The 23013-nt window shown below is 40.6% G+C and overlaps 1 protein-coding gene across 1 annotated transcript in view; it reads right to left on the bottom strand.

The window, feature by feature from the left end:
* Positions 1–245: 245 nt before the first annotated feature.
* LOC106870059 (uncharacterized) overlaps positions 246–23013 on the bottom strand; it is a 24711-nt gene continuing 1943 nt past the window's right edge. The window contains exon 2 of the mRNA XM_014916027.3: positions 246–3584. Coding sequence (XP_014771513.2) covers positions 1450–3426 — 1977 coding nt within the window. The 5' untranslated portion in view covers positions 3427–3584 and the 3' untranslated portion in view covers positions 246–1449. The remainder of the gene's footprint in view (positions 3585–23013) is intronic.

Genomic DNA, 23013 nt, shown 5'->3' on the forward strand with positions numbered 1-23013 from the left:
ATGCAGTGGGACTGAACCTGGAACCATGTGGTTGGAAAGCAAGCTATTTACCACACAGCCACTTCCCTACAGTTGTTACTCCTGTATATGTAACTATTTGTTTTTTTTTCTTTTGTTTTTTCAGGTAGAGTCAAGTTGGCCACAGAGGCCCCGGCCCAAGAGGGTTCAGCCTTCGCAAACAGCTTCTAGAATGGGAGCAGGCAACAAAAACAACAATGACAAAAATAAAGAACAAAAACAACGAATTATGGTTCCAAGAAACCATTGAGTTTCTCTGTTTGTTTTTAATTTTGGTAAAATGTGAAGAACATTTGGAATTAAATGGTTAAATTTAATGTGCTAATGTACAAGTAGACAGTCTAAAGTTGGCTCCTTCAAGACTTGAGGTGGTCAAAGCATGTGTAGTGTGTGTGTGTGTGTGTGTTTGTGTGTGTTTGTGTTAATTGGGATATGTATCAAACATAGCAGTTTCTAACACTGGTAGAAGGCCTCAAAATGTGTGCTGGGGTGGGGGATCATACAAGAGAGATACTTGTATCATAGAACTGGAGGCGGCTTCAAATAGGCTGGTATCAAAAAGGGTTAATACAGATGGTGGTGGGGTGTAAAGGGGTTTAGAAAAGGGGACATATGTGTGTGTGTGATGGGGGATGTAGGGGTTGGACTAATATAAAGCAGGCCAGAGATAGAATAGCCGTTGTTAGTAGTTGAGTAAGCAAGGAGTAGAAACAGCATTGGGGAAAGTGTGTGTGTGTGTGTGTATATATATGGGTTTGTGTGTATATTATGTATGCTTGTGTACATATGTATATATATTTTTTTTTTAGTCTTTCTATTTACAGTTTTTCTTAAGTCTGAAGAAGTAGAGCAGAGCCCTTTGTCCTTGTGTGCACAGGTTTGTATGTATGTATATATATATATATATATATATATATATATATATCTATACACACATACATACATATATATATATATATATATATCCTGGCATGGCCCAGTGTATACAACAACAGTCAGTGTGGCAAGATGTTGAAGGAGGCGTCAATAATAATAATAATAATATCAATAATAAACTAGAAACAACAACAAAAAAAGTGAAAAAAAAAAAAAACATCACCAGGTGTCTGAGTCAGAGATCAAATCTAAATATGACATCCACCCCTAAAACATGTGACAACCACCCCTAAAAGACTTCCTACAGCTGAGAGCTTCAGACTCTGTGGTGCACAAGTGTGAATGTCTTAACAAGTTTTCATTTTATATATATATATATATATCTATATATATATATATATATATATATATATATATATATATATATTTAAGGTTATACACGCATACATGTATAAATGTAAGAGTGTATACAAGTTTATATATATATCTTTTGTTTGTATATGTGTGTGTGTGTGGAGACACATAATAAATCTATATATTGAAGAGAGTGTACAATCACCAGGGACAGAGGATAGAGCTAACCGGAGTATACTCTCTTAAACTTTTGCAAGAATTTGGCTTCAAGAAATTGTTTTTCACAGAGCCATGACTCTTCTGATGACTCTGCAGCTTGAGTGCAGACGCAAATTGCCGTGGGCACATGTCGCATTGCAACAGAGGTTCAGTGTGTATCTTCATGTGCAGCAGGACAGCTTCCTTGTCCGGGAACTTCTGCAGACAAACATGGCACTCGTGTAGTGCTGAATGATCTTCGTTGTGCTGATGAGCAACAGCAGGAACCGTAATGATGCTCTCGTGGTTATTCATGGCCAATATGTGGGCGTCCTCGGTGCCGTTGCTGACCTGCATTCTCTGCTGTTGCACAAGCAAGTCTTTCTTCATGCAGATATCACAGGGTTCGGTGTGGCTCTTGTCAGGTGTGTTGTTGCTGTTGAGATTATTTAAGTGGATACGTCTGTGTATCTGTAATTTGTCACTGCGATTAAAATCACGGGAACAGAATTCACAGTGGAAAGGTTTCTCTCCAGTGTGAATCCGACGATGGACCTGAAGCTTGTCCTTTCTGGCAAACTGCCGGCTGCAAAGATCACAGTGGAAAGGTTTCTCTCCAGTATGTGTCCTTTCGTGTATCATAAGCTTATCTCTCTGGATGAACTGTTTCGGGCAATAATTACACTGAAAAGGTCTGTCCCCTGTGTGGATTTTCCGATGCAGTTGCAGCTTATCACGGCGGGAAAAGCATTTTGTACAGATCTCACAAGCAAATGGTTTCTCACCTGTGTGAGTACGTCTGTGGATGACCAAGTTGTCCTTTTGGGCAAAAGATTTGGGACAAATGTCACAGGCAAAGGGTTTCTCCCCAGTATGTGTCCTACGATGAACCTGGAGTTTGTCCCCACGAGAGAACTGCTTACAACAAATATCGCAAGAGAAAGGACGCTCTCCGGTGTGAATTCTCTCATGAATCTTCAGTTTCTCTCTTTGAATGAATCTTTTGCCACAATAGGTGCAAGGAAACGGTCTTTCTCCAGTGTGAATCCTTCGATGTATTTGGAGTTTATCTCCTCGTGAAAACTGTTTCAAACAAAACTCGCAGTGATAGGGTTTTGCACCGGTATGGACAGTCTCGTGAATCTTCAGCTTATCTTTGCGGGAGAACTGCTTCGGACAATAACTGCAGTGGAATGGTTTCTCTCCTGTGTGTGTCCTCTCGTGAATCTGCAACTTGTCTCGGTGAACAAACTGTTTGGCACAATAGTTACACTGGAACAACTTCTCACCCGTGTGAATCCGTTTATGGATCTGCAACGTATTCCTTCTTGTGAACTTCTTGGGACACAGATCACAATGGAATGGTTTATCTGGCACTGTTTGCGATGACAACAGAAGGTGACCCGATGTAGAAATACGACTCACCATACTGGTAGACGTCAGGTCCTTCTTGAAGAGGGCCATGGGTTTGTGTTGAATATGGATGGGGTCAGCATTACAGTAAGTATCGCTGCAGTTGTTCTCCTTGCCAGCAATTGCATTGCAGTCATTGTTCCGTTTCTCTGCGACATCAGCAGCAAGTGACGGTTGTTTCTCAAGAACTCCATTAGTAATGGCGCAGCCGTTCTCTCCAGTACACTCTTGTAATGACGACGGGGTTAAGAAACAGTTCGGCATAAACTGTTTTCCGTAAATATCATCAATAGAGATTTTCTGATTTGTTGGAAATAATCCATGTGTCTTTAAGTAACAACGCTGAAGGAATTGGTTACTCAAGATCTGATGTGTAAAGTGGGGTGGTGGTGGTTTGGGGCTTGTAGCCGGTGGTCTCCGATGAGCTGCTGGTATTGTGTAGGGTTGAGCAAATTGTCTTTCATATGCAATGGCATGTGAAGGAGGTCGGTCAGATGTTGCTACCTCGTTACTTTTCTTAATGATTGCTTCCTCGGTTATTTTTGACAGGTTAGTTTTATCCATCATGTTTCTAGAGAATTTCACCTCGAATTGACTCAAAGATGGATGAACAACAACAGAACAGGATTCAATACTCTTCACAGGGAAAAATAAATATTTGAATTCTCTATTTTAACAGGAACTTCAGCAACTGATCCATTTAACTTGTTATAAAAGGGAGATACCTGAAAATAGAAAAAAAAAACACATTAACATTCATGGAGATATATATATATATCATCATCATCATCATCATCGTTTAACGTCCGCTTTCCATGCTAGCATGGGTTGGACGATTTGACTGAGGACTGGTGAAACCGGATGGCAACACCAGGCTCCAGTCTGATTTGGCAGAGTTTCTACAGCTGGATGCCCTTCCTAACGCCAACCACTCAGAGAGTGTAGTGGGTGCTTTTACGTGTCACCCGCACGAAAACGGCCACGCTCGAAATGGTGTCTTTTATGTGCCACCCGCACAAGCCAGTCCAGGGGCACTGGCAACGATCTCGCTCGAAAATCCTACAGGAGCCAGTCAGGCGGTACTGGCAACGGCCACGCTCAAAATGGTGCATCTCATGTGCCACCCGCACAAGAACCAGTCCAGGGGCACTGGCAACGATCTTACTTGGCTTGCCGGGTCTTCTCACGCACAGCCCATTTCCAAAGGTCTCGGTCCGTAGTCATCGCCTCGGTGAGGCCCAATGTACGAAGGTCTTGCCTCACCACCTCAGCCCAGGTCTTCCTGGGCCTACCTCTTCCACGGGTTCCCTCAACTGTTAGGGTGTGGCACTTTTTCACGCAGCTATCCTCCTCCATTCTCACCACATGTCCATACCAGCGCAATCGTCTCTCTTGCACGCCACAACTGATGCTTCTAATGTTCAGCTTTTCTCTCAAGATACTTACACTCTGACGGGTATTCACATTGACATTACACATCCAAGATACTTACACTCTGACGGGTATTCACATATATATATATATATATATACATATATATATATATATATATATACATATATATATATATATATATATATATATATATATATATATATATATATATATATATATATATATATATATATACATACATACATACACACACATCTGCATATAAATGTATTTGACAAAACATATCACAACATACTTTTTTTGTCTTATCAGTTTACAAGGATACTAAATTTTACATGCAAAAATACGTACCACCATTTAATCTAGAATTTGGATCAAATGAATGTAAGAAAGATCAAAGCAATGAGAAATACTGCAATGGTTTAGTCCCAGGCTGGGGCTGACTGAGGAAACTGGCTTAACCCTTTTGGTTAAGTCTGCTTCCCTAAGACTTGCTACGTGGCTCAATGTGTGATGCATTTTTTTCATTAGTAATTGAAACAAAAGCAGTACATTTCAACACAAATATGGTAACAAAAGGGTTAAAGTGATCTAAATTAAAACCATCCATCAAAATTCCATGTTAATTTACGTTCTGAGCATCAGCTTAATAACAGAAAGGTATTTGACTAAATTTTTCATTATTTTAAAATTAATTGACACACAAAGGCAGAGAATTCCACATCGACATCAACCAATGTGTGTTTACTCCTTCCTTATCATTTTCTGATGGCAGGCTTCGATCAAAAAAGACCTGGCTGCTATTTTTAGCATGTTAAGTGTCCACATAGAGGCTCAGATCCCGACTCTCAGACAGGGATATAAATTGCTCTGATGGTATGGGCAAGGCAGTGAGCAGTTTCACTTTGTCTCATTCCTAAATAGTATACAGCAACTTTAGTGCAGTAATTTACATCAGCTTAATTAACAATAGTTCGTTTACACAATTAATTATGATAAAATATGCCCCAGCGAAATATCTAATTAAATTCTTTTTCTTTTTAAATATTATAAATGGAAAAACATTCATCAGGAGATATTTTGAGTTGTAATGGAAATGAACATACACACTCGTGTGTGCTGTGTGTGTATGTGTATATATATATATATATATATATATATTTACACACACACATTTATATATTATGATGGTGATACAGATGTATGTGTATGTGTCTGTATACACACACATGTATGTATAAATATATATATATATATATATATACTGAGAAACAGACAAGACAGGTTGAGACAGACATAAATACAAACCATACATACAGTTAGATAGAAAAACAAGCGTATACATAAAAGGAGCAAACACACACACACACACAAACAGACGGCATCTGTTGGCGACACATTAAGTTCTAACCACAGATATATCTCTAGATGATAAATGCGTATATAAACGTGTGTATGCACGCATGCATGCGTACGTGTGCATATGACTAGCCTCATGCAGCAGCTTCCTGTACAACAGTACATTCATGACTTATGAACATTGCAGGAGGTGCACAGACAGTGCACGGTAAACGTGCAGTTTGCAATCATATGATGATAATGACGGTGACGGCGGGGGATTATTAAATCTACTGCATACCACTGATTCACTGTGCATACTTGCTCACAAACTAGCACACCTGATGCACTACTGTGCATTTCCATGCAAGTGTCAAATAAGGTATTTGTTGATAGTGCTGGCAGTGATAGTGGTGGTGGTGGGTTTCTGTTGTCTGACGACAAGGATTCAGTTGTTTGAGCTCAACTGAATTACCCGCCCTAGAATTAACGTCTAACTGGCTGAGTATTTCTATAGACATGTGTACCTTTAACACAACTCACAGTCTGTGACAAGAGAAGCCGGTCATCTTTTTAAATTGCAATCAACCCAATGGGCTTCTCTACAGTTTCTACCAGCCAAATCTGGTGTTTTGCTCAGCCCAAGATTATAGTTAAAAAAAAAAAAAGCTCAAGGTTCCACACAGTGGAACTGAAATTGAAACCAAGACCACAGACTTTTTAAGCTAATTTCCTATCGCACAGTCATGCCTACACCTTTACATTGTGTGTGTGTGAATGCATATATATATATATATATATACACACACACACACACACTTACACACAAACATGCTTATGCAGACCTTGCCGGTGCTGGTGACATGTAAAAAACATGCAGCCATAGTAACCATGCCAAGATGGTCAGTGGTGCTTGAAGCAATCTTGCCATTCTCTGCCAAACTGCTCAAGCCATGCCCAGCACGTGGGGAAAGACAGATGTCAAATGTTGATGACCAGTATAATTATATATGTTCCTGTAACTTACCATTATACAGAGAGAGTACTACTGGGTGTACTTTGTTGTAGCACCAGCATTAGCTGGGTTGCCCTGTCTCCTGAAACACCTCTCAATACTCTGTCTATGTTATCTCTGCTCATGCACACACACACACACAGAGTTTCACAAGTCAGTCTGACCTTCACAGTAAAGGTTACAGAAGTTTAACATACACAGTTTGTATGTATAACTCTCCTGTTCCCTCTCTCTCTCTCTAATAATATCTATCTATATCTGTCTATCTATCTTTCTATGTACTCCACACATGTTTATACATACATCTAGACTATCTTACATGTGTATATATATATATATATATATATATATATATATATATATATATGTATATATATACTTTATTTAAAAGCAGCAGAAATATAACATTTCATGTGCTTACTCCGGTATATATATATATATATATATATATATATATATGCACACTGCTCCTGAGTTTTGAACCACCTCTACAAACTTTCGTCACCACACATAGAGAGAGAAAGTGTGTAGAATGTGTTGATAAAATATATGTGTATACTCATACATACATGGGAAGCTATATATATATCTGCAAGTTTAGATTACATATACATATATATATATATTATATATATGTATGTATATACACACACGCATATACATTGTATATTTATATATATAGTGTGTGCGTACATATATTTATATATCATCATCATTATAAATACATATATATATATATGAATATTATGCCTGGCTATGTGTGGTGGTGCTCTTGTTGCCTCTGGCCTATCCCAGTGGACCTTAGCAAGTCACCAGCCAGCCTGCCAGCCAACCCACAAACCTTCACCATTCTCTCTCCTCCTCCTACCTCTGCCTCTCCTTCCTTTTCTGTCAACCAGTGAAACACTCACCACTAACCTAACCATCATACCATCACCATACACACACACATACAGACAGCAGTCTGCTGTGTATGTGTGTGTATAACTGTGTGACTCACTGCCACAACACAGTATAGGGAGAGAGAGACCTCCTTGGAGGACTAGAGAGAGAAAAAGGAGGGAGGGGTGACAGAAATTTAGTGGTGGAGGTGGTGGTAGTGTAGTCTCTGTGTGTGTGGGGGGGAAAAGAAGTGCAGGGGGAGGGAGTGCTATTAAGTGAGGTGAACAGTTCTGGGCGGCGTTGGCGGTGGAGATGAAGCACTGGTTGGTGTAGTTTGTTGTTGGTGGTGGTGGTATATTGTGTTGTTGGTAAGAAGCGTCAGGGGGGGGGGAAGAGAAAGGGGAAGGGACCTGTGGCAGCAGTAGCAGTGGTGGTGGTGTGTTTGTGTGCTGGCAGAGGAGGAAGAGGCGGTGGGGGTTGCTAGTGGTTTGTTCCTTGGTGGTGACAGTGGCGGTGGCAGAGACAGTGGAGTGCAGTAATGGTGGTGGTGGAGGCGGCGGTCGTGGTAGTGGTGACAGTGCTCTGGTAAATGTGTTGTCAGTGATGTGCTGGTGATGGTGGTGGTAGTGGAGTGTTTTCCTGATATGCTTTTGTAGTGGTGGTGGCGGTGGAAGGGGGTGGATTGCCAGTGGAGTAAAAAAAAAAATGTATCTGTGCTGGCAGCAGTGGTGGTGGTGGTGATGAGTGTGGGTGTGTTTTGTGTATGTGTTGGTAGGTGGTAGCGATGGTGGTGGTAGGGGTGGGGGGGACTCGAGGATCAGAGGTGTTGTGGGGAGGGGGAAGAGGGACGGGTGGGGGAGCGAGTGACTGAGCATGGAGGAGAAATGGTGATGGCAGTGTGATAGGGCTGGGGTGGGGTGGGGGGAAGCACTAGGTGGTGGTGGTCATGGTGAATGTTGAGACTAATGAGATTTACATTACTTAACTCCAGAAGGTGAGGTTCTGGGCGGTGGGGGGAGGGGAGTGCTAATTATCTTGCTGTTGTATAGCCCCAAACCAGCCTTGGTCGACCAGACCTAAGATCAAAACGGTTCCATACATGACCACCTCATCAGCTGTCAATGCATAGTGGAGTTGTTAGCCAATGTGTCTGCTTTCTCAGACAGTTATAGTGTGAATTGAGGGAGATTTAGTTGCTATTACTAGTTTGGTTGAGCGTCGATTGAGGGACTTCATAGAATGCGAATTGAGGGAGATTTGGCTGTTATTTCTAGTTTGGTCAAGTATGAAGATGTTGCTACTATTAAATGCTCAATTGAGTGTGAATTGAGGAAAATTCAGCTGCTATTTCTAGTTTGGTCAAGTATATAAATTGAGGGAGATTTGGTTGCTATTTCCAGCTCAGCTGAGTATGTATTCAGGTAAATTTGGCTGCTGTTTCTTGCAGGTGTGAAGCAGTGTAGCTGTTCATTCAAGCCTAAGCAGGACTCGACAAGGTGGACTTATAATCACACAAATCCCAACCACGACCATCCCATCTGTATAAATGTACCTCGGAGTAACTGCATTATTTAATGCTCCTTGTCAGTAGGGGATAATTTGAGGGAGTTCTGACTGTTATTTCTTTCAAATGGGCTGGGTGTATAGTCTCTCTCTCTCTCTCTACATATATATATATATATATATATATATATATATATATATATATATATATACATATATATATACACACACATATATACATCAGAGTGGTAGTGCAGACGATGGCGTTTGTCTTGGTGCAATGGTGGTCATGCAATGTGGTGATGGTGTTGGAGGTGCAGTGTTCTGGGTTGCAGGTGCAGCAATGTGACAAGTTGCAGCGGAGGGCGGGTGGGGTGGCAATGCAGTATGGTGCGAAGTATGTTAAGGTGTTAGTGGGTGTCGCGGTGGCAGTGTTGGCGGCGGTGTGGTGGTGGTGGGGGAATATATTGTGTGTTGTGTGCTTGTGGTGGTGTTATGCATGTGTGTGTGTGTGTGTGTGCAGCAGTGTGCTTTGTAAACACAATGAAGCAGTAGTTTGGTGCCAACCATTCTCTCTACAACAACCCCTCCCCACCATCCTGACAACTACCACCAATACTACTACCACTACTATGACAAACAGTACAATAAACACCACCACCACCACCACCGTTACTATCATCATCATCATCATCATAGCCATAACCATTACCAGCACCATCATCATCATAACTGCCACCACCACCGCTGCAGCCACCCAATGCAGAGCCAAAGTAGGAGAGGGAAATATTTGGTCACATTAATAAGAGAGGTTGTCAAGGATGTACACCACCCACCCTTGCTACTACCCCACCCCACCATCTCCACAACTGTAGCAGCAGCAGCAGCAGCAACAACAACAACAACAACAAATTTGGAAATACAATATTCTCTCATTAGTGATGGTAGCAGTGAATCTATTTATAGCTTTATCTGTTAGTAATGGTATGAAGGGAGTAGTGGTGGTGGTATGATGGTGATGGAGACGGTGGTGGTAGTGGTGGTTGATCATAGAATTGGTTATCTTGGTGTTGGCAACAATTATAATGATAATGAGGAAGACGATGATGATGATGACAACGATGATGATGATGATGATGTCAACCATGATGAAGCACAATTCTGATCAAAAACTTCCAACTATGACTAACCCTTCGTTTTTTTTTTCCAGCCACAGTTTACCTCGGTCTGCACAATTCAAATAAGTCTTTTTTAGTTTTCATTTTGCTTTGAGGCTGTAGAATGAATCCTGAAGGATATTTGACTGTCATTTCTAGCATAAAAGTTTCTTTATTGGCACTAATGATGATGATAACAATGATGATTATGACGACAGTTCCTCTTACTTCCAAATCTGAACTAAACAATCCTTGGTCCCTGCTCCCCCCCCCCCCCGCCTGCATCTACTGTCAGGCCACAGCTGACATTTTTTGTATACCCATTTAGCTTAGAGTGGGTTTGATAGTTCTTCAAATTTATACAACAGAGCCTGGGGAACCAGGTTTTTAACCATGTTTTGCATTGATCATGTTTATAGAGAAAGTGGAGATTTCTTTAACCCTTTAGCATATAAAACTGGCCATATTTGGCCCAAATATTTTATGCGTTTTCTTTTTGGTCCAAATAGGCTAGATCTCACCTCTTACACCAACCCTACAATGTCATTCTAAAAATAGAGAATCACATCATCAAAATCATGAAGTTATGAGATAATGCATGATTAATTCAAAGCAATGAGAATAAACAATCATTAACCCAGGCAGAGTTATCTGAATGTCAAAGGGTTAAGTTTATAGTTTCTCAAGTGGCAGTGAGTCATCTCCAGATGTATACAATACATAACATAGACACGATTAGAACTCTGCACGTTTTCTACCAAGTTATTGTATAGTTTGGCATCAACAATACAATTGTAATCCATGATGTGATGGCATACAGCCACTTCTCTTCGTTCCACTTTTCAACTGAGAGGTCTTTGTCTTATGAACTCACATGTGTTAGTGTTAAAAAAAAAAAAAAACTCTGGTGTTGGCACCATGTAAAAAGCGCCCAGCACACTCTGTAAAGTGGTTGGTGTTAGGAAAGGCATCAAGCTGTAAAGGTCATGCCAAATCCAGGTCTAACCCTGCTTGCAAGCTCCAGCATGGAAAACCAGACATTAAATGATGATGATGGAGACATGCTTGTCTTTTTCTCAACTCAATCTTTAATAACAATTTGAGGGATTGTTAGCCAGAACTAGAACATTGGGCAACTTTGAGTTAAGTGCACAATTAAAATAAACATTGAATGAAATGTTTCATTACAGATCTGCTTGATTGGGGCAGACCTGGTGTAACTGGCAGCCATAAGACCACTTAGTTGAGTGCAGCATGGAACACTTGACCACAACAAACCAGACTGTCCAGCTTAGTCTTGTCTACACATTTGCAGCAATGGGAGGGTGGGGGTCCTGATTGAGTTACAGGGATGTAAACAAGCCAACACTGGTCATATATATATATATATATATATATACATACGATGGGTTTCTTTCAGTTTCAGTCAACCAAATCCACTTACGAGGCTTTGGTTGGCCTGGGGCCATCATAGCAGACACTTGGCCATGGTGTCACAGTGTGGGACTGAACCAAGAACTATGTGGTTATGAATCAAACTTACTATTTTATAAATATATATATATATATATATATATATATATATATATACATATATATATATATATACCATTACCACTGCCATGATGATGATGATCATCATCATCAACAAGAATGTAGATTCATTAGTAAAATATTTTGTGAAAGCATATGGAAGAGACTATGTGAGTAGGTGTCCTTGTTTGCACACACACACACACAGGCACACAAATGAAATCAGAAACACACACACACACACACACACACCCAAAACAGAGCAACCCCCTCCTCACCCCACCTTCTCTACCACCACCACCACACCCACAACCATGCCACCACCAACCATCTGCTCCCCTACTCCTACCTTCTTCCCCCAAACACCCAGCACCCACTCACCTCCCCCCTGCTTTACATTAACCCTACACAGCTACCCTACCACCTGCATATATGCACACAAACACACATACACCACACCCACCCTTATATCCACCTTAACCACACACACACACACACAGAACAAGTTTAGCCCGGTAAGATGGGCAAGGTTCCAAAATTGCCTAAATGCTGCCTCCCATAGACATGGCGCGTGCGTGTGTGAGCAAGCGGGGGGGGGGGGAAGGCTGGGGGTTGGGAGTGGTGGGGGTGACGGCACTGGTGAACACCCATTACAGAACCCTACCATCTCACCCCACCCACCCACCCACATCACCACACCACTACCTCCAGCTGTAAATGCACCTCGGAACCACACCACACCTTTACTGCCACAGAATACAGATAAAGATATATATACACACACATCTAATATATGATATATACAAACACATACACACACACACACACATATATATATATAGATATATATATGCATACATACATACACAAATATATATGCATACATACACTTAGATACATGTACATATGTCATATATATATCTATCTGTGTGTGTGTAATATATATACGACCACACCACTTCCTTTTCTTGCCAACACCACCACCACCACCACTTCAATTACTATACCACAATAACACCCCTCTCCCACTCCGTTCCAAGTCGTGCTCTGCACCCCAGCGCCACAACATCCAATCTACACCACGCCCCTCCCGTTTCACACCACTACAATCCCTCCACGCCCACCACCACAACACCGCACCAAATAGGTTCTATCAGACAGAGGTTCGCAGTGGGATGGGGGGGGGCCAAGGCGGAGGGGTGAGATGTTAAAAGGGGCAGGTGTTGGTGGCGGAGGGGGAGGCTGCATGTGCAAGAGTGGAGTGGCAGGATGGAGTGTGTGGCGTGGGGGCACAGAGGGCAGGGGGTGGGGAACAGAGAGAGAGAGAGAGAGAACGCAAGCAGAATTGCGGTGGGTCGCAGGTAGGGGCGGAGGTGTGTGTTCCTGATGAAAAGCTAAGGGAGAGAAACTAGCCACAGGAAGGAGAGGGGCTGGGTTCGGCAGTGGCGGTACTGGCGTAGAGGTCTGGCAGGAGAACTGTGTCAAAGTTAATTAATGTATGTGAAGACCACCTCCAACACCCCCCCCCCCCACTCCCTTCCCGTGCACTTCTCACCCCTCCCTGGTGACTGGCCATGGGCACGGTGCAGCACACACTCATCTTTTTCTCTAGGCTACGGACCATCCCTCGGAAGCCGACCAAATTACCACTGCCACCTTATTAGCTATGACAAACACATGTATATACTATATACACACACGCATATATACACACACACACACACACAGATATATATATATATATATATATATATATATATATATACACACATATACATTTGTAAATATCCACATGTTTATACACACACACACAAGTACATTTCATATATATACACATACACACACATACATATATCCATGTTCTACACACACATACTTATAACATCTGTGTAAGTTTGTTTATCAGAGATAAACTGGGATTGCATTACCGGACCCTGGGTTTCATCCTGTTGACCCTTCACCGTTCACATCAGAGGGATGGAAGCCAAAGATACGGAATGGCTGTCAGTGGCAGAAATCACGAAGAGTCTGAGGAATGCGATCCACCGTTTATCTCTGGCATCAAGAAACACATATCCAAGACTCTCCATTGCTTCCGACACAAAGTTGTGTTGCGTACTTCTAAGTCCTTTTTTCCCCTTTTTTCTAACAAAAAGAACTAAACTGTGTGGTACCTTTGGCAAGGCCAAGTGTCTTCTACTATAACCTCAGGCCAACCATGATGACAAGCCTTGTGAGTGGATTTGGTAGATGGAAACTGAAAGAAGCCCGTGATATATATATATATATATATGTGTGTGTCCCTTTGCCACTGCTTGACAATTGGTTTTGGTGTATTAATGCTGCGTAACTTAGCAGTTCACCAAAAGAGTAAGTCCTGGGCTTAAAACAAACTAAGTACTAGGATGAATTCATTTGACTAAAAATTCAAGGTGGTGCCCCAGTATGGTCACAGTCTAATGACTGATTTGCGCTTGTGTGTGTGTGTGTGTGTATATATATATATATATATATATATATATATATATATATATATATATATATATATATATATGTAAAGTAGTTGTATACTGTCAACTTAACGTGACAGTCCCAATAAGGGAATCATACTACTGCTATTTAGCCCTAGGAAGCTGCACCGCTTCCTGTCGGCCGTGACACATTTCCTGTGTCCTTATGTCTACGTGGGGGAGACAAGCACCTCCACCCAGCCTAGCCTGCATTCAAGGACATGTTTCTGAGTTTTTTTTCTATTTTTTCCCCCCATGATTGCATGGCTTAGAAGGGAGATAACTGAGCAGGATCATTTTACAGCAGCATGCCTTTCCTGTTACTCACCCTTACTGTTTTTCAAACAAACGATTTGTATATACATACATAGATGGCCTACATTCAAGTGTTTCAGACACAACGATTCTGTCTATTTGGGGGCATTGTGCATCTAAGACTGCATTAGCTAATGTGTTCTTACTGGTCTTCAAGACAGTTTGTTTCAATGAGGGAGATGTGGCTACCATTCTTGGAGGTTAAGTTACCTCAGTAGACTGTCTTTGCTCAAACCGATGTTGTTTTAACCCTTTAGCACTTAATCTGGCCATATCCGGCCCAAATATTCCACCTGTTTTGGAACTGACCAGACCCAGCCTCACACACCTACCCTACAATGTCATTCTAAATATATACAAGCACACCATTGAAATCTTGAAGACACAAGATAATACATGATTAATTCAAAGCAATGTGAATTAATAAACTTTACATTTTACAGAATCATCTGAAGCCTAAAGGGTTAATCCTTCTTCTTCAGGCCTGATTAAGCAGACATGATAAGAAGCCTCACAGCATGACCATGCAATCATTTATTTCAGGCATGGTGGATCTAGATTAGATTTTTGAGATTATAGAGATAGGAAAACTTTGGATTCTATTCACCAGACACATCGTATCTACCCAACATGTCCTTCTTTTGAAAAGGCAGTGAAAAAACTGGGGTGATTAGCTGCTATTCCAAGCAGCTTAAGTAACCATGTAGAGGCCTGTAGATACATTCTTTGTACATTTAGCTGCTATTCTTAACAATCTGAGCAACTAAGTAGAGAAACACACTTTCACTGGCTCACATCGAAGCCTAGGGCTTGCTTCTACATATATACATTTCTTACACATTTAGCTGCTATTTCTAAAAATTTGAGCAACCATGTTGAGGACCCCTTCAATCAAGACACATTGACGCAAAGGGCTGGCTTTTACATACATTCCTTGTACATTTAGCTGCTATTCTTAGCAATGTGAGTAACCATGTCATGGCCCTCTTCATTAGCTCACATTGAAGTTTAAGGATGGCTTCTACATGCATACATTCCTAGTCCAGTGAAAACACGTATATCTATCATGTGTTTTAAATTTTGGAGATGATGAAAAAGTCTTTGTGTGTTTGGTAAATGGCATACAAAGTCTTCCTGTCTTTCTTTAATCTCAACAATCTAATCTAAACCACATTAAACTATGCTGTTTTATATGTTTTTTGTTATATTTTAATTCGTTTTCTTCTTCACAATGATTCATCGTTACATCAGTTTCAACTTTGATATTACAACCTCGATACAAGGGTCACCTCAACAAATGACGACAATCGCATTTTAGTTTGTTTAATCCAACACTTCAAAACCAGCGTCCACATGACCCTTGGGGGTCCAGATAAGATTTTGCTATTAAAATTTGTGCAATAAATTGGTTATACTTCTGGGTTCAGTCTCATCGCATGGCACCTCAAACTGCATTTTACCAAAGTAGCAGGATGTAATTTTAAGGAAATTTTGCTTCTATTTCTAGCATCTTAAGTGACCATGCAAAGGCTCCTCAAAAGCACAGTCTTCCTTGTTACAAGTTGGATTAACTCAAATATGCCTGGCTGCTCGTCTGACTGTTTGGCTGTCTATACATACAAACACACACACACACACACACACGATGGGCTTCTCTCAGTTTCTGTCTATGAAATCCAGCCACAAGTCTTTGGTTGACCCAAAGCTATAGAAGAAGACACTTATCTGAAGTGCCATGCCGTAAGACTGAACCCAGAACCATGTGGTTGGGAAGCAGACTTATTAGTTACGCCTGTAACAATATATATATATATATATATAAAAACTCTTTTACTTGTTTCGGTCATTTGATTGCGGCCATGCTGGAGCACCGCCTTTAGTTGAGCAAATCGACCCCATATATATATATATATATATATATATATATATATATATATATATATATATATATATTTTCACTTGGAAGATTGTGCTTTGATTTTATCATTTTTCTTTATTTTTGTTCCTCAATTTCTCTTCTTTATGGTTTGTTTGGAATAGTAAAGTTCCCAAGTCCATCAATAATGCTTCCAAGACCTTCACGACCTTCCCCCTCTTATGGATGAAGCACATGCGCGTGCACACACAGACTTCCACCCCCCCCCCCCACATATGTCTTTTATTGACAAATCAATCAATACTTATAACCACTGCTGTTACCACCACCACTACTACCACTACTGAATACAACCCAACCCCCACACACATTATGGCCTGGTTGATCTCATATGGGAACATACACACACCCACTGTGTATATATATATATATATAAACACACAACCTTATATACTGTTGAGGGTGGCATATCAGTCAATAAGACAGCATTCACATAACACCCACCCACACACACATATAGACATATATACATAAATATCGTGGAAAACGCATACACACACACACACACATATATATATAATCACACACATAGGATTCATATTTAAGTGTGTGTGTTATAAAAAATGTGTTATATGAAATATAATGTCCAAAATATCACATATACATACATACATATAGTCATACACATTTCCTGAGAAACAAGACCTTCAGCATTATACATATAAGCATATACACACAGACAGACATATTTATGAGTAGATCAGACCACAGCAAGGCACACACACACACACACACACACACACACAGACAGACGGTCTTAAGCACATACTCATTTGTAGACAGCCATGCAAACACACCACAGCCACATTTACAGGCAAGTCAGTTGGGAAGGCACACACACACACACACACATCAAATAATCACATTTACTGCCAGGTCAGTAAAGATAATCACAAAGCACTCACCCCACCCCACCACATGCCAACCCACACACCCTTCCTCAGCCAGCTTTACAATGTGTGTGTGCATGTATGTATATACATGTTAGTGTGTGCGTATATATATATATATAAAATCTTATATATAATATATCTATATATATATACACACACACACACACACATGTATATATATGGCCTCTGGCTGGCTTTAACTTTAGCTTTTTAATCTTAAGAGTGTGTCAGTGTGTATACAAGTATATACACACATACATGTGTGTGTAAATTTATCTTCTTGATGAGTTTTCTATTGTTATAATTAACATATACATAACATACATTATAAGTATATCATCATCATCATCATCATCGTTTTAACGACCACTTTTCCATGCCTGCATGGGTCGGAGATTATCGAAGCAGATGTTTCACAGTAGGATGCTCGTCCGACTCTCATTCCTCCCTTGTTTTCAAGATAAGCTTTATATTTTTTTCCTTGGCAGGACATGTTTGCATAGAACACTAGAAATGAATGACAACACCGCTTGTATGACAGTGCCACTCATTTACAGCTTATCACATGATGCCCTAACAGAGATCAACCCCAGTCACACCTCCCCTACAAACTCATTCTACATACAAAGAATCTCATCATGGAAATCCCCTCAGCTACAATATATTTAATGCATGATTGATTTAAAATGATGTGAACAAATAAGCCATCACATTTGACAAGAGTAATCTGAATGCTACAGAGCCATGGTGTGACTTTCGAGAGAGATTTCATTGCTATTTCTAGCAGGACAGAGCTGCTTGACACATTTACTCCTGGCTTGTTTGGGACATTGTACTATTATTGTTGCTTAGAGCTGTTTTTGAAACCTCAGTGGATTATCTGTCAGACACACACACACAAGGAAGAGACACATAAACACCTGTTTGAAAGTGGGTGGTGGTGGGGTTACAAAATATTGTTTGTCCCAAGCTATCATGCTATGGCAAACAGGGATGTTGACCTTATGACCTCTGGGTCATGACACTTGCACCTAAATACTAAACAGTCAGCCACAGGTTCAATACAAGGGAAATGAAACAAAAGAAAAGTAAAAAAAAAAAAATGTGGAGAGAAAGCTTTTGAAAATAAGCCTAATCATAAATACCACACCCTTTGCCATGAAAGAGGAAGAGGGACTTGCTGGAAATAACAGCCAAATCTTTCTTCAGATTACAATACAGAAAGAGCCAAAGAAAACTAAGAACATACTGGACAACAGGGTCCTATATACACACACATAAGTGATTAAAGGGAGACTGACGTAGATGTAAAGTGTTTCATCTCTAATCAAAGATGCTTCACTTGTGACCATCTGGTGGATCCTCAATGACCTGGGGCTAAATGACAATATCAACTTTGAATAATGCGTTTCTTGAACACTGCTTAAATAAAAGATTTGATGTCCAGGACTGGACTGTTTTTGATCATAAATCTAATGGACTGGGAATGACCTAGGGTTAAACAATCCAGTGTATCGCTACTTAGATTCTAACCTTAGAGTTCCACACCATATCAAGGTCAATATAATCCTTAAGCAAGTCTCATTAACATCCACAGTTCTCTTTCCTTGGAAATTGGCCAATATCCAGAGAGAGGGTTCCACTGTTGATAAGCTTGCCCGATCAAATGTTGATCATGCCATTTACACTTCATTGACTCCTTTAAGGGATACGACAACAATAAGACCGATCATTGCCGGTGCCCCTGGACTGGTTCCTGTGCAGGTGGCACGTGAAATACACCATTTCGAGCGTGGCCGTTGCCAGTACCTCCTGACTGGCCTTCGTGCGGGTGGGGCGACACGTAAAAGCACCCACTACACTCTCTGAGTGGTTAGGGTTAGGGTTAAAAGCACCCACTACACTCTCTGAGTGGTTAGGGTTAGGGTTAAAAGCACCCACTACACTCTCTGAGTGGTTGGCGTTAGGAAGGGCATCAAGCAGTAGAAACTCTGCCAAATCAGATTGGAGCCTGGTGTAGCCATCCGGTTTCACCAGTCCTCGGTCCCATGCAAGCATGGAAAAGTAAACCTTAAAGGATTATATATATATATTATATATATAGACGTAGGAGTGGCTGTGTGGTAAGTAGCTTGCTTACGAACCATATGGTTCCAGGTTCAGTCCCACTGCGTGACACCTTGGGCAAGTGTCTTCTACTATAGCCTCGGGCCGACCAAAGCCTTGTGAGTGGATTTGGTAGACGGAAACTGAAAGAAGCCCGTCGTATATATGTATATATATATATATATATGTATGTGTGTATATGTTGTGTATCTGTGTTTGTCCCCCCAACATCGCTTGACAACCGATGCTGGTGTGCTTAGGTCCCCGTAACTTAGCGGTTCGGCAAAAGAGACCGATAGAATAAGTACTAGGCTTACAAAGAATAAGTCCTGGGGTCGATTTGATTCGACTAAAGGCGGTGCTCCAGCATGGCCGCAGTCAAATGACTGAAACAAGTAAAAGAATATATATGAATGTATAAAATACATACGTGTGTGTAATGTACATAACAAAATATATTTATTATGTTTACAAAATATATTTATATGTACATACACACGTAAACATGTAGATATATATAAATGCACGTGTAAACATACATATGTATTATGCGTGTAAAGACCACAATAAGCATCTGGCAGCACAGAAAGACAGTCCCTTCTGTAGGAGCGCGCACACACACACACGCTGTCCTTTGTTAAAGCGAAAGCAGAGACATGAAACTGCGTGTGTGCGTGGCAGTATATTGCGCGTGTATGTGTGTGTGTGATATGACCTGTAAGTGGAAATGGTCAGTATTAAAGGAAGTGGAGGTGGGAGGAGAGAAAATAGGGCAATATCTTTACGTACGTACGTATCTATCTATCTATGTGTGTGTGTACGTGCGTATGTATGTCTATTTGTACGTGTATTTATGCGTGTACGAACGCTGTTGGACAAAAAAGCAAGGCATTCCGGCCGTGGCCATCTCGTAATGTCTCTAGGATTACATAATCCCCTTCTTTACTTGTTTGGTTTCAAGACAAACTCTGAGGAGTTTCCTACCGCGACCACTCCGCTTCACGGATATTCACAACTACATTGTCCTTATTTAATACAATACAGTATTATGATTCGACGGTAATTCGGTGGCTATTTCTAGCAGGTCGAGAAACCAGGTACACTCCCTAACACTCCCGCTGTGGGTTTTTACCTTCAGCTCTTCCCCCAAGGCCACCCCCGGCTTCTTGCACAACCGGCAGTACATTGTCTAGTGTTTACAGATTTACGTACTATTTCTAGCAAGTCGAACAACCATATAGGGGTCCCTGGTTGTTGTTTAACCGCAGGTCAGCAGTAGACGCAGTCGGTCCATCTTATAAACAAGTTTTGTGTACCTAGGAATACATTATCCAATGTGTCCTTTAAACACAAAGGAAACTAGTATTGTTTTTTTTAGCCCTAGGTCAGCTCTGATCCAGCAGACCTTTGATCAAAGATGTTCCAGCCGTGACCATCCCGTCTTTTTGTGTATCAAGCACTTGCATTGTTCAACGAATCCGTATTTATTTAATGCGGTAGGGTTTAGAAAAGATTTGGCTGCTATTTCTAGCAGGAACGGGTGCAGGTATGACCCTGTGGTTAAGAAGTTCGCTTCTCCTGAGGGACACCTTAGCAGTCTTCTACCACATCCTTGTAAGGGATATCACGAGAGACGGAAATTGTAAGACCAGAGCCGTAATCGGGGTGGCTTAGGCACTCCTGAGAAGCGCGTGCAGTCCCCACTCCCTAGTATTTCAACATAAATATCTTTATACGAGCCCTTCCACTCCCGTAAGATTAATCGACGGCGTTTTAGAATAGCAGTCCCTTAAAGTCTTATACGCCATGGAAAAGAGAAAAAGAGGCAAAACGAAAATCATGAAAAAGAAAAAGGAAATAAAAAAAAAACCAAAAAAAAAAAAACCAAAAACAAATCCGTTCGTAATCGTAATTCCTTACAAAGAAATCAGAAAAAACCCTGTTTTCCGTTCCCACGAGGTAGGGAACTTGGAGGATCAGTTATTCAAAAAACCCTGCCGATTTTTAAGCTCCAAAAAGAGAATAAAAGTTTAAGCTACGGCCCTTCTCATCTAAGACCCTAACTTCTTATCAGAACGAAACCCCTAGAAAAGTTCCACGGATACTGTGCCTTCTCCAAGATAATAATTTTCTAAGAGAGCTACAAGACCTAACAATGAAGGGAAGGGAGCAAGTCGATTCCATCTATTAATAATAATAATCCTTTCTATTATAGGCACGAGGCCTGAAATTACATCAATTTCCAGGATTTCACTGGTACTTAATTTATCGACCGCGAAAGGATGGAAGGCAAAGTTGACCTCGGCGGAATTTGAACTCAGAACGTAGCGACGGGCGAAATACCGCTTAGCATCTAGTGCAGCATGCTAACGACTCTGCCAGCTCACAGCCTTAACAACAACAACAATAATAATAATAATAATAATAATGACGATGATGATGATAATGATGTTGGGTTAAATCGACCCCGCACAATTTCTCCCTCGTTGGATCTGTAGGATGAGCTGTTTGAACCAAGGTACCCAACCACTTTTCTGGCTAGTTTACAGTTCCTATTTTTCAATAGAAATAACCACTTTTTAACTTATAATGGGTCTGTGAAGGCATGAAGACCAGGTCTTCTATAAAAAAATTAAAAAATAAAGCCTTTCTGAGAGCCTGAACAATCGGAACCATGAAAATCCATCAATTTTCACAATATATACACTTTACACACACACACTCTGTTTCAGGTATTGAGTACATTTTTACACACACATACAAGCTGTTGTATAATGTGTGAAAAATATAGGATATGTGGATTTATATCAGAATAGAAAGATTAACCCTGTCTCTCTCTCATACATACAGTGTTTAAAGAAAATGTTTCAGGTGTGAACAGATCCTACATCCCAGGTTTTGATGGTCATGCACTTCACCATCTACAACCATACGTTGAAAAAAAAAAACTTTTAAAGAAATTACTACACACACACACACACTCATCTGTATATGTGTAACTACACCCACACATCTGATATACATGTACACCCACTCACAGACGTATACTAATTCCTGTACGTGTATAGCAACACACACAGGTAAACCATATACACAAATGTGTATGTGTATATATATATATATATATATATATAAATAAATATAAATATATAGATAGATAGATAAGTATATATGGGAAGACTTCTACACTATTATGTATATATGTATGCTAGCATGCATACACCCGCACAAGTAGTTGTGTAGGCAACATCAAGCTTAAAATCTGCCCACACACACACAGCCAGGTAAACAGAGACAAGATTGGCCGGATGGAGAAATAGAGTAAAGAGCACGCACACACACACACACACGTATATACACCCACGAACATGTGTGTCAAATATGCGTGTATGTATGTATCTATACACACAAATATATATATGTATGTATATATATAAAGTTGAAGACATGCAAAGTCATGTCACACACGCGACCAGACGGACAACCGCGTACATTCACAGAAGTGACAATAGAAACACACACACACATCAACTTTCGCAAACACTGACATGTAGCTACATATATACATACA

Source organism: Octopus bimaculoides, chromosome 14, assembly GCF_046866305.1.
Source record: "Octopus bimaculoides isolate indiv1 chromosome 14, ASM4686630v1, whole genome shotgun sequence".
Taxonomy (NCBI): Eukaryota; Metazoa; Mollusca; class Cephalopoda; order Octopoda; family Octopodidae; genus Octopus; species Octopus bimaculoides.